Source organism: Salvelinus sp. IW2-2015, linkage group LG4q.2 (genome assembly GCF_002910315.2).
Source record: "Salvelinus sp. IW2-2015 linkage group LG4q.2, ASM291031v2, whole genome shotgun sequence".
NCBI lineage: Eukaryota > Metazoa > Chordata > Actinopteri > Salmoniformes > Salmonidae > Salvelinus > Salvelinus sp. IW2-2015.
This window is the reverse complement of record NC_036843.1, coordinates 16,937,883-16,953,365: the sequence shown is the minus strand read 5'-3', so window position 1 is coordinate 16,953,365 and position 15,483 is coordinate 16,937,883. Positions and strand designations below refer to the sequence as shown.

Genomic DNA, 15,483 nt, shown 5'->3' with positions numbered 1-15,483 from the left:
CCTGTTATGGCTGCAAGGGAATTATTGAGTAGCCAGAAAAAAAGGTGCCCATTTCAAACGGCCTCGTACTCAATCTTGCTCGTACAATATGCCATATTATTTATTACCTTTGGATATAAAACACCTTCTAGTTTCTAAAACAGGTTTAATTATTTCTCTAAGTGAAACATAACTCTTTTTACAGCCCATTTTCTGGAAAAAGTGAAATTTCAAGAAGCTATGTCTCTCTTCAAGATACTCTCTATAAAAGGCCTTGGCACTTGGACTGTACAAAACACGTCACACATCTTCCCCTGGTTGTCATGCGGAATTCGGGAGGGTGATAAATAAAATAAATATGCGCGAAACAAAAGATTACGATGAACATTGGATTATCCTAGGTGCAGGCAACTAGAGAAGAGAACACTCTGAATGGGAAGGACAGCATGCCCCATGGGAAAGGGCACCGTGGATGCTGAGCGAACTCAATAAATGCCCGTGCGCCAAACAGAGGTGAACAGAAAGCAAAGTAGACGTGAGCATGGAGTGATAAGGCTTGTTCCTACCTATCTCTCTGATTTGGTCCTGCTGTACATACCTACATGTACGCTAAGGTCACAAGACGCAGGCCTCCTTATTGTCCTACAATTTCTAAGCAAACAGCTGGAGGCAGGGCTTTCTCCTATAGAGCTCAATTTTTATGGAATGGTCTGCCTATTCATGTGAGAGACGTAGACTCAGTCTTTACTGAAGACTCCTTTCTTCAGTAGGCCCTATGATCGGGTGTAGTCTGGCCCAGGAGTGCAAGGTGAACGGCAATGCACTGGAGTGACGAACCGTCCTTAATGTCTCTGCCTGGCCAGCTCCCCTCTCTCCACTGGTATTCTCTGCCTCTATTACGGGGGCTGACTTACTGGCGCTATCCCATGACTTCCCTAGGAAGGGTGCGTCACGTCGTTCCAGGCTTGAGTCACTGACGTGATCTTCCTGTCCAGTTTTGCACCCCCTCGGACTCGTTCGAGCGGGGTCTCCACTCTCTATCTCTCTCGCTCTCTCTCAAAGCCAGCTAAGATTTCCTCCTGAGGTGCTGACATGTTGTACCCTCTACAACCACTGTGGTTGTTATTCAACCCTTTTTAGAGTTAATTGCAGCCCAACTAAATGCTTCACAGAGTTCAAGTAACAGACCCATCTCAACATCAACTGTTCAGAGGAGACGACGTGAATCAGGCCTTCATGGTCGAATTGCTGCAAAGAAACCACTACTGATTTATTTAGAATTCAAGGCACACATACCCAGCATGGCTACCACAGCATTCTGCAGTGATACGCCAATCTTTTTTTGCGCTTAGTGGGACTATGAATTCTAAATAAATCACTGACAGTGTCACCAGCAAAGTACCCCCACACCATCACACCTCTTCCTCCTTGCTTCACGGTGGGAACCACATATTCAGAGATCATCCGTTCACCTACTCTGCGTCTCACAAAGACATGGCGGTTGGCACCAAAAATCTCAAATTTGCACTCATCAGACCAAAGGACAGATTTCCACCGGTGTAATGTCCATTGCTTGTGCAGCAATTTGACCATGAAGGCCTGATTCACGCAGTCTCCTCTGAACAGTTGATGTTGAGATGTGTCTGTTACTTGAACTCTGTGAAGCATTTATTTGGGATGCAATCTGAGGTGTAGTTAACTCTAAAAAGGGGACGCAGATTGGGGTTCCTTCTGAGAAGCCGGAGGCGAGCGAGGAAACTCCCAATGCCTTCCATTCTCCTTGCTAATTGTTAGAAAATAAAATTGATGACCTACTATTACYATTATCCTACCAACTGGACATTAAAAACTGTAACATCTTATGTTTCACCGAGACGTGGCTGAATTTAGAAATGGACAATATAGAGCTGGTGGTATTTTCCATGCACCGGCAGAACAGAGACGCTACCTCTGGTAAGACGAGGGGTGGCGGTGTGTGTCTTTGTCAATAACAGCTGGTGCGCGACGTGTAACATTAAAGAGGTCTCAAGGTATTGCTCACCTGAGGTAGAGTACCTTATGACAATCTACCAAGAGAGTTCTCATCTGTATTATTCGTAGCCGTCTATTTACCACCACAAAGCGAAGCTGGCACTAAGACTGCTCTCAACCAACTCAATAAGGCCTTAATGCAAAGAAGAAAATGCTCACCCAGAAGCGGCGCTCCTAGTGGCTGGAGACTTTAATGCAGGCAAACTTAAATCAGTTTTACCAAATTTTTACTAGCATGTCACATTATTTTACCTTTATTTAACTAGGCAAGTCAGTTAAGAACAAATTCTTATTTTCAGTGACGGCCTAGGAACAGRAGGTTAACTACCTTGTTCAGGGGAAGAACAACAGATTTTTACCTTGTCAGCTCGGGGATTTGATCTTGCAACCTTTTGGTTACTAGTCCAATGCTCTAACCACTAGGCTACCCTGCCTCCCCATATGCAACCAGGYYGAAAAAATCCTAGACCACCTTCACTCCACACACAGAGATGCATACAAAGCTCTCCCCCACCCTCCATTTGGCAAATCTGACCACAATTCTATCCTCCTGATTCCTGTTAACAAGCGAAAACTAAAGCAGGAAGAACCAGTGACTTGCTCAATACGGAAGTGGTCAAATGACGTGGATGCTAGACTACAGGACTGTTTTGCTAGCACAGACTGGAATATGTTCCGGGATTCATCCAATGGCATTGAGGAATACACCACCACAGTCATCGGCTTCATCAATAAGTGCATCGATGACGTTGTCCCCACAGTGACATATTGTACATGTACATGTACATGTTGTACATATCCCAACAAGAAGCCATGGATTACAGGCAACATCCGCATCGAGCTAAAGGCTAGAGCTGCCGCTTTCAAGGGGCAGGAGACTAATCCGGACGCTTATAGGAAATCCCACTATGCCCTCAGACGAACCATCAAACAAGCAAAGCATCAATACAGGATTAAGATTGAATCATACTACACCAGCTCTGATGCTCGTCGGATGTGGCAGGGCTAGAAAACTATTACGGACTACAAAGGGGAAGCCAGACGCGAGCCTACCAGACGAGCTAAATGCCTTTTTATGCTCGCTTCGAGGCAAGCAACACTGAAGCATGCACGAGAGCACCAGCTGTTCTGGATAACTGTGTGATAACGCTCTCGATGTGGAGGCCAAACCTTTAAACAGGTCAACATTCACAAAGCCACTGTGCCAGACGGATTACCAGGACGTGTACTCAAATAATGCGCGGACCAACTGTCAAGTGTCTTCACTGACATTTTCAACCTCTCCCTGACCGAGTCTGTAATACCTACATGTTTCAAGCAGACCACCATAGTCCCTGTGACCAAGGAAGCGAAGGTTACCTGGCGAAATGATTACCGCCCTGTGGCACTCACGTCGGTAGCCATGAAGTGCTTTGAAAGGCTGGTCATGGCTCACATCGACAGCATCCTCCCGGACACCCTAGACACACTCCAATTCGCATACCGCCCCAACAGATCCACAGATGACGCAATCTCAATCGCACTCTATACCGTCCTTTGTCAACTGGACAAAAGGAACACCTATGTGAGAATGATGTTCATCAACTACAGCTCAGCGTTCAACACCATAGTGCCCACGAAGCTCATCACTAAGCTAAGGACTCTGGGACTAAACACCTCCCTCTGCAACTGGATCCTGGACTTCCTGACGGGCCCTCCCCAGGTGGTGAGGGTAGGTAGCAACACATCTGCCACGCTGATCCTCAACACGGGAGCTCCCCAGGGGTGCGTGGTCAGTCCCCTCCTGTACTCCCTGTTCACCCACGACTGCATGGCCAGGCACGACTCCAACACCATCATTAAGTTTGCAAACGACACAACAGTGGTAGGCCTGATCACCGARGACAACGACAGCCTATAGGGAGGAAGTCAGAGACCTGGCCGGGTGGTGTCAGAATAACAACCTATCCCTCAACGTAACCAAGACTAAGGAGATGATTGTGGACTACAGGAAATGGAGGACCGAGCACACCCCCATGCTTCAAGTTCCTTGGTGTCCACATCAACAACAAACTAGAATGGTCCAAACCCACCAAGACATTCATGAAGAGGCCACGACAAAGCCTATTCTCCCTCAGGAAACTAAAAGAATTTGGCATGGGTCCTGAGATCCTCAAAAGGTTCATCGATATTTTGGGTCCATGGTCAGGTTACTCCCCAAACCATAATCCCACTGAGAACTTGCGGTCAATCCTCAAGAGGCAGGTGGACAAACAAAAACCAACAAATTCTGACAAACTCCAAGCATTGATTATGCAAGAATGGGCTGCCATCAGTCAGGATGTGGCCCAGAAGTTCATTGACAGCATGCCAGGGTGGTTTGCAGAGGTCTTGAAAAAGAAGGGTCAACACTGCAAAGATTGACTCTTTGCATCAACTTCATGTAATTGTCAATAAAAGCCTTTGACACTTATGAAATGCTTGTAATTATACTTCAGTATTCCATAGTAACATCTGAAGAAAATATCTAAAGACACTGAAGCTGCAAACTTTGTGGAAATTAATATTTGTGTCATTCTCAAAACTTTTGGCCACGACTGTATATATACTGAGATCATGTGACAGATCATGTGACACTTAGATTGCACACAGGTGGACTTTATTTAACTAATAATGTGACTTCTGAAGGCATCTTTTTAAGTGGGAGAACTTGCACAATTGGTGGCTGACTAAATACTTTTTTGCCCCACTGTATATGCACGGACAACTTTTCCCTTCTTTAAAAAAAAGTTTTTTAAACATGTTTTTTTTCCATTTCACTTCACCAATTTTGACTATTTTGTGTATGGTCATTACATGAAATCCAAATAAAAATCAATTTTAATTCCAGGTTGTAAGGCAACAAAATAGGAAACATGTCAAGGGGGTGAATACTTTTGCAAGCCACTGTAACTAGGCTACTGAATCACCAAGACTTCTAGTTAAATTAATTATAAATACCTCCTCTCAGACAGCAAGAGTCTTCTAATGGCTTCATGATATATAGGCTACCCTTCAAATGACTACACACTGAAATACTGAAATAAAACAAACAATTAGCTAATTTCCAATGTCAGGCTGGGTCTGTAGCTCTATTTGGCATATCCCATATTCCATAAGCTAGCTGGCTAGCTTGTAGAGTGGCAAATTAAAGTAGCCTAGCTTTTATTGTTAGTTAGCTTACAAACGTGCTCAAATTCGAATAACGTTTCAATTTATTTATCTATCCTATAGTTTATCATATGACTTTGGCTTCATATATTTGTTCAACCATGTCCTCAAGTTATCATGCTGGAATTGATTATTTTTTTAATTAGAATGGCAGTTAAATTTATAATTTACCAAAAGGTTCTATAGATGGGGTGAAAGGCCGTACCCATTCACTAACATGATCCTAAGCGGGACAGCACGAAATGAGACGCAGAGACGTGACTGTATTGGGTGTTTTTCTTTCAACTCTCCCCTAAKCAAACAAACAACAACAAAAAAACGACCAGTTGGTACTAAACGCCAAACCAACAGCTTGAGCCGAACCTATAACAGAGAATCATAGTGCTGTGGAATTCGTAATCATTCTGCCTCTTTTTGCTCTTCAGTCAGGTCCTTAAGAGAGCACCAACAACAATTAGTCAATTGCCCTCAGGTGAGCTCATCAGTAGTGGCTGTACTGCGGCCCACCTCCAGGAGAGGGCGCAGTCGGACCACTTCATCTGGCTGATCCCTCACAATGGGTTAGCTGACAAAGTCAGGAAAACGATGTGCACGCTTCAATGGGGCAGAAGTCCTTCGGTTGTTGTGATACTGGATGGACATATACATGTAGCTACCAACAATGACAAGACAACTGCCATGTGGGGAATCGTAAGTCACTCATTTCAGCTAGTTCCGTCTTGTTATTGATACCATGTCTTGTTTTGAGGTGTTTTGACTGATTTCATGTCATTGTTAATATGGCTCAAATTCGCTAGCTAGCTAACCAAAAACTGTAACAATATATTTGAGAGACAAGTGCTCATTCATGTTTTTAATAAAACATTGGAGACTAATTATAGTTTACATGTAGTCAACAATCTAAGCCAGTGATCACCGACTGGTCGATCTCCAAGGCATTTCTAGTCGATCATCAAACACTTATGTAAAAAACAACTATGATAAAGCCTTACTTCCTATTTTTTAAATTTGTTTCAGCACAGTCAACACTTTGTACAACACATATAAGCTATAAAATGTGCGTTCTCCCAACCAGCACTGCAGCTGCAATGAATGAGTATACCAAAGTGTTCTGATAAGCTTATTATTAGCAAGGAATATTTAACTTTCTCTGGTCATAGGAGTAATAACATGAATAGGTGCATGAGGCAGAAATAATGCAGTGCGACTTGAGTTTACCATCAGCTGGAAGACTGTGTTCCCTTTTCTCAGCGGAGGGAGAGCAGAGGGAGGGAGAGCAGAGGGAGGGAGAGCAGAGGGAGGGAGAGTCAGGAGAGAGGCAGCCTCACAACTGCTACCTCCCCCCCTTCAGACTGACCACCAGATGCAGGCCATCAGTTCAGTAAAATAAATATATAGTATATTATATTATATTATGCTCACTTAGCTGTGGATCACAAGTAATACAACAAATTATCTATTACCAGTGTGGTCATGTACCTAAAAATTGTAAATATAATTTCAAAATTGTCTGAGAAGAACAACATTGACAGGGCAATTCAAGTGATAATATATWTGGCCTATAGCCTACTGCACAAACCTCATTGCTACAGAATTGTTTTTAATTGGTTAATGTTGCATAGGCTTAAGTTTGTCATGTTTAAAAAAAAATCTGAGCGTTGGATCTCGGCTTGCATTTTGACTCAAAGTGATCTTGACTCAGAAAAGGTTGGTAACCACTGATCGAAGCCAACCCTGTCTGTTTCCCCCCTAGTTGCACACACTGTAACGAGTGCGCRGAGAGTCGGTAAGCAAGTTCAAGGAGTGAGTGTTTTATTAAATAAAAGAAACACAAACAACGCACCAACATGAAAACAGAGTCAATAACACCTGAGGAAAGAACCAAGGGGAGTGACAGATATAGGGAAGATAATCAAGATAATCGCCAGATGGAGTCCAGGTGAGTGTCATGAGGCGCAGGTGCGCTTGACGATGGTGACAGGTGTGTGGGATAATCAGCAGCCTGATGACCTAGAGGCCGGAGAGGGAGTATACATGACACGCTTCGGTTTTGTTGCTAAACAACCAACCTGTCTAGAACCCCTTTTTTATCTAAGAGTGTATGCTGTTTTTAAACACATTATTTCCTCGTGCTTCTAGCTATCATTTAGTTTGCAGCAGCACAGGTTTGTATGAGCCTTGCTGTTTGCCACTCAGACCTCGGCAACAATGTTTCAAAACATGAATTTGAACTTCTTGCCATAGAGAGCTAACGCCATCTGACGTCAGCTAGCCATTTTTCTGACCAGGTGAAATCAMGCAGCAGCATCCTTAATGGATATAAATGTCAATGGAAAACAGTTCAAACAAATTAAAAGGGAAAATTAGCTGTCATTTCAGAGCTTGATATGACTTGGTCCGCTTTTGATTTCTAAAATCCCAATTACACTCTGGTTGGTTGGTAGGTAGGTAGATGGGTAGATCACTGAAATTGATCGAAACGATAGCTCTCGTTATCATTTTCCACTCTTTTTGTAGTTATCGTTGTAGTGTGATCGCTCCTGTTGACTAGAATTAGAAGAATTTTTTTTTTATATTTATCCTTATAGTTATCGTCCTTGGTGTGGATGGCCCTTTAGAGCCAGTCTGTGATTGGTATTTTCTGCTTGTTATTTTCACCGCTTTGAAAGGTTCATGAGCCTAGGTCCTTGCAGAAAGAGGCCCAACCGACACATTTAATCAGTTTCTGTGTAGGTCACTGTTTACTGGAGGCAGTAAACATCATMCTAGCTTTAAATCAACTGCAGGTCCTCAGATCCAGGTTAATCTTAGAGACTGATTTGCATCATTGGTCAGTCTAAGGTATATTCTTGGAGGGTTCTGCTAGAGATGTGTGCTTACTGGTATGTACAATATAAACAACAACTTCCAATAATACTCTGTCATTGTTTACAATTTTTCCCTTTTTCCCACACAAACAAAGCTCTGTTTCTACATCTTGTTGTTACATAAAAGAAACATGAACTCTGCCATGACCAGTGACCACCAGCTTATTTTCCTATATGTGGGCGTCGATAAAGAGCAACAAATCAATACATAGCCTTAATTATTCACAATATCAGGCCCAAGGACATTTCTAGAGGTTGCAGCAGTTACAACTTTTTAAGTAAGGCTGCATTTCTTACCCAGACAATCAGCTATTCAGTTATTCCCCCAAGTCCTGTTTCTCAGCTGACAGTTATGTAACATAAGACGGCTGGTCAATTATGCCACTTAACTAACATGATGCCTGAAGTGGATGTTTATATACATGATGTGTCATTGTTCATTATACTGTAGCTACCATGATTAATACCATGGCTACTGACAAACCCTGGGGCTCTTATTGTGTTTACTTTAAGAAGGGCACATGACATATTAATTAGAACACACAGCCGGCCAGTGTGTAGTCAGTGGGGTGTGTGTGTGTGTCCATGGTAGGCTCATAGGAAGGAAGTTCCTAGCTCATAACTCATCCTGACTCATGGGCACCACTGGAGGAACTCTAACAAGCTATTAAAGCAGGATTAATAATGTAACATCTATACAAACAACCCTATTTTACATTTCACTAGCTGGGCATCTATATAACTCCTCAGATACTCCTCAGATCTATGTACATCTGCACTACTGCTGCACATCTAGAACTTTTGAGATGTGCTAATACCTAAGTCCATTTACATTGACATGGGTACTCAAAATTGCTCCAGAACATAYAATCGAATTTGAAGAGGTTAGTGTTCATATAAACATAAACTAAATATGCTTCTCTGCATCTATGCTCAAAACTGGGTCAAAGATTGTGAGTCTTATTTAGTTATTGTTTGCTTTTTAAAGTCTACCAACCATGCCAGTAGGCATGCCAGCTAAGATAATTAGACAAGCTAGCTACTCTAACTTGATTGATAACCTGAAATGGCTTCTTGGTATCTAGTTTTGATGTTGGGAGATTGGAAACCTATCTGGTCTAGCTAAAGCCAACTTCATAAAATTGCTAGGTGGCTAGGTGTATTACAGAGAAAAACAAACAGGATAAATCTGAGGGGGCACGTATCCCTGTGCCCCTATGGGCATGATAACCATCACCATTCATCGTGCTACTCGCCATTGACCCACACGTACACACAAATGCACACATTCACACACATCCCCAGCAACACTCACCTTGATCAGTGCTTCCAGCTCAGCAGGCGTGACACATGGGTGCTTCCGCAGGAACAAAGCTTTTTCTAGGGTGATGCTGTCCTTCTGGTTGCTCTGAGGGCTGCTCCAGGGCCCGGAAGGCCAGGCCGCCCCCCACCAAGAAGGCTACAACCACCACGAAAACCGCCACCACTGTCTTCCACTTCATCACAGAGTGGAGGGCCGAGAGGTCACCGGTTGTGTCCATGCTGGCCACCACGCTGGCGGAGCGGGAGGAGACGGAGAGCCGGGGTAAGGGGCAGTGGCCGTTGGCCCCCTTGGAATTACAGCCCATGGGGTTCTGCATGGCCGCCACACTGGCCTGGACAAGGCTAGACTGGATCATCCCTGATTGGACCTTCTTGGGAGGGGCCAAGTTGGTCTGGACCGCCACTAAACGAAGTAGAGAGCGTATAAAGTACAAGTTAGCAAAGTACAAGCAAACTATTTTCATAATTAACGTCTGAGAATGTAGCTTTTAGGAGCTTAAATGTTGTCATTAACCTTTCCATCCCTGAATAACACTCAAAAACAGCTACAGTATGGGGCATGGTCCTCTGCAACTTCAGTATCAAAGTTCTAGAAACTAACAGAGACGCAGATGGGATAACTGTATCCATCTATCCCAGCAGACTAATGATACAAGCCATTTGTGTGCTACTCCAGCCTGCAGCCCTGGACAGATGCCCCATTCCATACAGCCTGGAGTAGCATTGCCAAGCACTTAAACACCTCCACAGAGTTGTTTTTTTAAATGAACCTCAGACTCCTTTTATTTCATTTTGCATGATACTTAAAAAATGTAAATTCTGAAACACTGTACCTAGGTTTGTTCTCTGTTGTTGCATACCTTTCTTTGTTTGCTGAAATCCATACTTTTTAATTAAACGTTAATCAAATACAACCCCTCACGGTTTACTTGTTGAGATTCATTTGGCACATGTGGATTAGCACATAGTTGCCATTTTAGAGCAACAGCAATGAGGAAACAGTCGGTGGTTGTATTTGATTAACGTTTACCAATGAATAGCGTAAGTTTAGAGCTGTCCACCCAACAAAAGAAATCTTGACCGAGTCTTCCATATATAGAGACACTATGTGTGTTATAATATCAAATCAAATGTATTTATAAAGAGATCAAGATCAACCAGAAGAAAAAAACTGTTTCCAACCCCCCTCCTCGTGGATGGACTGTCTGCAATGAACTTGAAACACTAGCAAACTTGCAACATTGTATAAAATATTCTTGGCCCTCAGTGTTCTGCACATGTATGCAATTTGTGCACAGGATAATAAGTAATCAGGTATTTCCACTGGATCAGAACCTTACATGTTTCCTTTTCATGCTGAGTTGTTATCAGAGAGAGAGCTGGAGCTATGTTTCTAATACTTGAGGAACTATTGTCATTCTCAATGGATTCTAAAAACAAACTGTTTACATTGAGAAGCTCCACAGGTCATTAGTGCTGGTGAGATAACCCAATCAGAAATACTATCAGACATCCCCAAATGAGCACATTTATAGGCCTACATTTGCGCGCAGGCCWGGTAGCCTAGACCTACTTTATATGCGTAATCAGGTGCGCGTCCTTTCTCAACATTGACAGGAGTGCTCCAAACAAAAGACAATGAATAAATTATAAACACTCGTTAATGCAATGAAATAAAAAAGAAACGTGTTTCTCACAAGTGTAGCATAGGTTGTGAGCTCTGCAAATAGCGTGTCCACTCCGACAATGACAACAGTAAACGACTGTAATAATAATAATATATTGAATGCATTAATTACCGTAACCTAACAAACATTGCCGATTAGAAATCATGGGTATTAACATTAAATGTACGCTACTACTGGTGATATATATAATGGCGAATTGATAGACACTAACAATCAAAGGGCAAGCAATTCACACAAGGAAGTTATGAAACAATTAAATGGCATTCTGGAGAGAGATGTGCCTTGTGCATCTTAGCCACACTCCCCTTCTTCTTAGACCAATGCCACGGTCTCCTGAACGGATTCGTCTACTGAGACGGGCGCAAATCGGACAGGTGTCTCATGTGAAGTGATTTTTTAAATATATTTGCCACTGCTCGACTACAAAAACAAATCTTGGTCAACCAACAGCCTATTGACAAAACAATCAACCAGTCAACTAAATGGGGTCAGCTCTAAGCCAAATCCTTGATGAGAACCTACTTCAGAGTGCAAACGACCTTAGAATGGGGAAAAGATTTACGTTCCAACAGGACAATGACCCCAAGCATACAGCCAAAGCAACGCTGCAGTGGCTTTAGAACAAGAATGTGAAAGTCCTTGAAGACTTGAATCCCATTGAAAAGACTCCACATCTAATTTAACAGAGCTTAAGAAAATCTGCCAGGAAGAATGGGATGAAATCTACAAATTCAGATGTGCAAAGCTGATACAGACATACCCAAGACAACTCAAAGCTGTATTTGCCGACAAAGGTGGTTCTACAAAGTATTGACTCAGGGGAATGAATACTTATGTAAATTGGATATTTCTGTATTTCATATTTCAAAAACCATGTTTTCACCGATTATTTTTAAATATATTTTTTATCCATTTTGGAACACAACAAAATATGGAATGAGTCAAGGGGTATGAATACTTTCTGAAGGCACCATGTGACAATTATTATTCTACCTTTATTTCCACAAGGAACACAGACTGAGACCAAGGTCTCTTACAGCTGTGCCATGCATATACCTGTTTACACATACAATTTAGGTACAATGATTAAGAAACTACACAAGACAAACAAAACGATCACAGATAACACAAAAAAATACAGTAGCAGGTTATTACATTTACACACAGGTTATTCCCCTAACAGCACAAGAACTTGCATTACCCGAAGCAATTACAAGCAATATYAAAATTWAAATCCTCCAATAAATATTTTAAATGGGCAAGGGGGACAAGAGTCTCAAGTTTAAGTTTAGTCTGCAGGCTATTCCATAGGCAAGGAGCGTAACAGGAAAAGGCAGCCATACCCAACTCTGTGGAAATCGCATGGGCCTCAAGTGTAATCTATGCTTGAGACCTGATTTTAGGAATTCTAATTCTAATATTGATAAGTGATGATAAAAAAGAAGGTAGATTATTCAGAAGTGCTTTATAGACAAACACGAGAGCATGTTGTTCTCGTCTCGTGGACAGCGAATTCCAACCCACATTTTGATATAAAACACAGTGGTGAGTTCTGMAGCTATCACCCGTAATAAACATAAGTGCGCAATGATAAGTAGCATCCAGCGATTAAAGTGTGGATGTCGTAGCATGCATGTAGATAATATCCCCATAATCTATAACAGACATAAYTTGCTACCACAGTGAGAATTGTTTTGTATTCAAGCCTCAATTCTAATTTCCACAGCCGTATCTAAACAACTTTATGCGGTGGGTGCTTTGATATCAAGGGGAGGACAAGGTGTTGTTGATACACAGAGACTCGGAGAGCATTGGCGAGAGGTGCTAAACCACCCTCTTCAATAGAAAAAAGAAGGATTCAATCTGTCTAACAGACGAGCGTGGCCAGTAAGAGAGGGGGATAAATGCCACTCTGGGTCCTTGCTTTCCAAATGTCATAAATGCACGCCAGCGGGGAGATGGGGGAGGTCACCCAAGGTGGGGAACTGTGCGACTTGGTTGCAGTATATATCTCATACATTGCATACTATATGTAATTTGTACATTTAATACAGTAGTGTCAGCATACCTGAGAGAAAATGCATGATTTGTAAAGAATTGTATTTTTCAATATACACTGTAGGCTTTCTGTGTACAGTATTTCACTATATTATATATCTCATATCTCAAACCTACCGTGGTTTTGAAATTACTATTGTGCTCCAAGTTCAGATTTCACAAAATACTGTATACAACATTAATCATGAATTGTGTTACAAGATCCGAACCTGCCTCCTATTGATTTCCATAGTTCCACATGATTTGATTATGTGGGAGAGTAGGCTAATGCTTTTATCCAATACATTCCTACTGCCCTTGGTCTTCCACCTCTGTCTCTCATCCAGACTTTACAAGAGGAATACTGAACGCTGACAGGACAAAGACAAGTGTGAGGTGATGCACTGGGGGATCTAAGTCCAAGAAGAGTTACTGGATGATGAAGTTGTTTTTTTTACTTGTATCCACAGGCCATGATGATGATAATTGGTGACTATGGTATGATCCTTTCATACCTTCTTGTGCATTTAAAACAGGCAGAAACATCTGATGCTAAGCCACACAAATTCCAAATGTATAATCGGACACCAAAACAGTCTGACACCTACACTATTATGGCACAGTGGGAGGTCAGAATATTAATTTATTCAGCCTAGCAGCTGTATGGTGAAACACCTCCTTTAAGCTTGAGGATAATGATTAACTAGTGGTGTGCATGGATCATAAAAGGAGTCTGTCTGTGTGGGTTCAGTAGAGGACCACAAGCAAATACTGAATCAGATCATAGCATAAAGAATGTCAGGAAAAAAGTTTCTGTCTCTGCCCGGTAATTCCCAATGGTCTGAATGGGCATCTCCCCAGCAGCTGTCCTATCCCCCCTCTATCTATCCCCAACGAAGAACACGCTGTAGCCTACTGTACATCTGAACCCAACAGGCAAGATAAACTCAGTYAAAAAAGAAACATTCCTTTTTCAGGACCCTGTCTTTCAAAGATAATTCGTAAAAATCCAAATAACTTCACAGATCTTCTTGTAAAGGGTTTAAACACTGTTTCCCATGCTTGTTCAATGAACAATAAACAATTCATGAACATGCACCTGTGGATCGGTCGTTAAGACACTAACAGCTTACAGACGGTAGGCAATTAAGGTCACAGTTATGAAAGCTTAGGACACTAAAGAGGCCTTTCTACTGACTCTGGAAAACACCAAAAGACAGATGCCCAGGGTCCCTGCTCATCTGCGTGAACGTGCCTTAGGCATGCTGCAAGGAGGCATGAGGACTGCAGATGTGGCCAGGGCAATAAATTGCAATGTCCGTACTGTGAGACGCCTAAGACAGCGCTACAGGGAGACAGGACGGACAGCTGATCGTCCTCGCAGTGGCAGACCACGTGTAACAACACCTGCATAGGATCGGTACATCCGAACATCACACCTGCGGGACAGGTACAGGATGGCAACAACAACTGCCTGAGTTACACCAGGAACACACAATCCCTCCATCAGTGCTCAGACTGTCCGCAATAGGCTGAGAGAGGCTGGACTGAGGGCTTGTAGGCCTGTTGTAAGGCAGGTCCTCACCAGACATCACAGGCAACAATGTCGCCTATGGGCACAAACCCACCGTCGCTGGACCAGACAGGAGTGGCAAAAAGTGCTCTTCACTGACGAGTCGCGGATTCGTGTTTATCGTCGAAGGAATGAGCGTTACACTGAGGCCTGTACTCTGGAGCGGGATCAATTTGGAGGTTGAGGGTCCGTCATGGTCTGGGCTGGTGTGTCACAGCATCATCGGACTGAGCTGTTGTCATTACAGGCAATCTCAACGCTGTGCGTTACAGGGAAGACATCCTCCTCCCTTATGTGGTACCCTTCCTGCAGGCTCATCCTGACATGAAACATGAACCCTCCAGCGTGACAATGCCACCAGCCATACTGCTCATTCTGTGCGTGATTTCCTGCAAGACAGGAATGTCAGTGTTCTGCCATGGCCAGTGAAGAGCCCGGATCTCAATCCCATTGAGCACGTCTGGGACCTGTTGGATCAGAAATGTCCGGGAACTTGCAGGTGCCTTGGTGGAAGTGGGGTAACATCTCACAGCAAGAACTGGCAAATCTGGTGCAATTCATGAGGCTGAGATGCCCTGCAGTATTTAATATAGCTGGTGGCCACACCAGACACTGACTGTTACTTTTGATTTTGACCCCCCCTTTGTTCAGGGACACATTTTTCCATTTAGTCACATGTCTGTGGAACTTGTTCAGTTTTATGTCTCAGTTGTTGAATTTTTATTATGTTCATACAAATATATACCATGTTAAGTTTGCTGAAAAAAAACGCAGTTTGAACAGTGAGAGGAACGTT

The 15,483-nt window shown here is 42.8% G+C and overlaps 1 protein-coding gene across 1 annotated transcript in view; it reads right to left on the bottom strand.

Moving 5' to 3' along the window:
* Positions 1-9,853, bottom strand: part of kcnk10b (potassium channel, subfamily K, member 10b) — a 26,816-nt gene extending 16,963 nt beyond the window's left edge. Inside the window, 2 exon segments of the mRNA XM_070443287.1 lie at positions 9,382-9,478; positions 9,480-9,853. Of these exon segments, the coding sequence (XP_070299388.1) occupies positions 9,382-9,478; positions 9,480-9,853 (471 nt within the window).
* Positions 9,854-15,483: the final 5,630 nt, after the last annotated feature.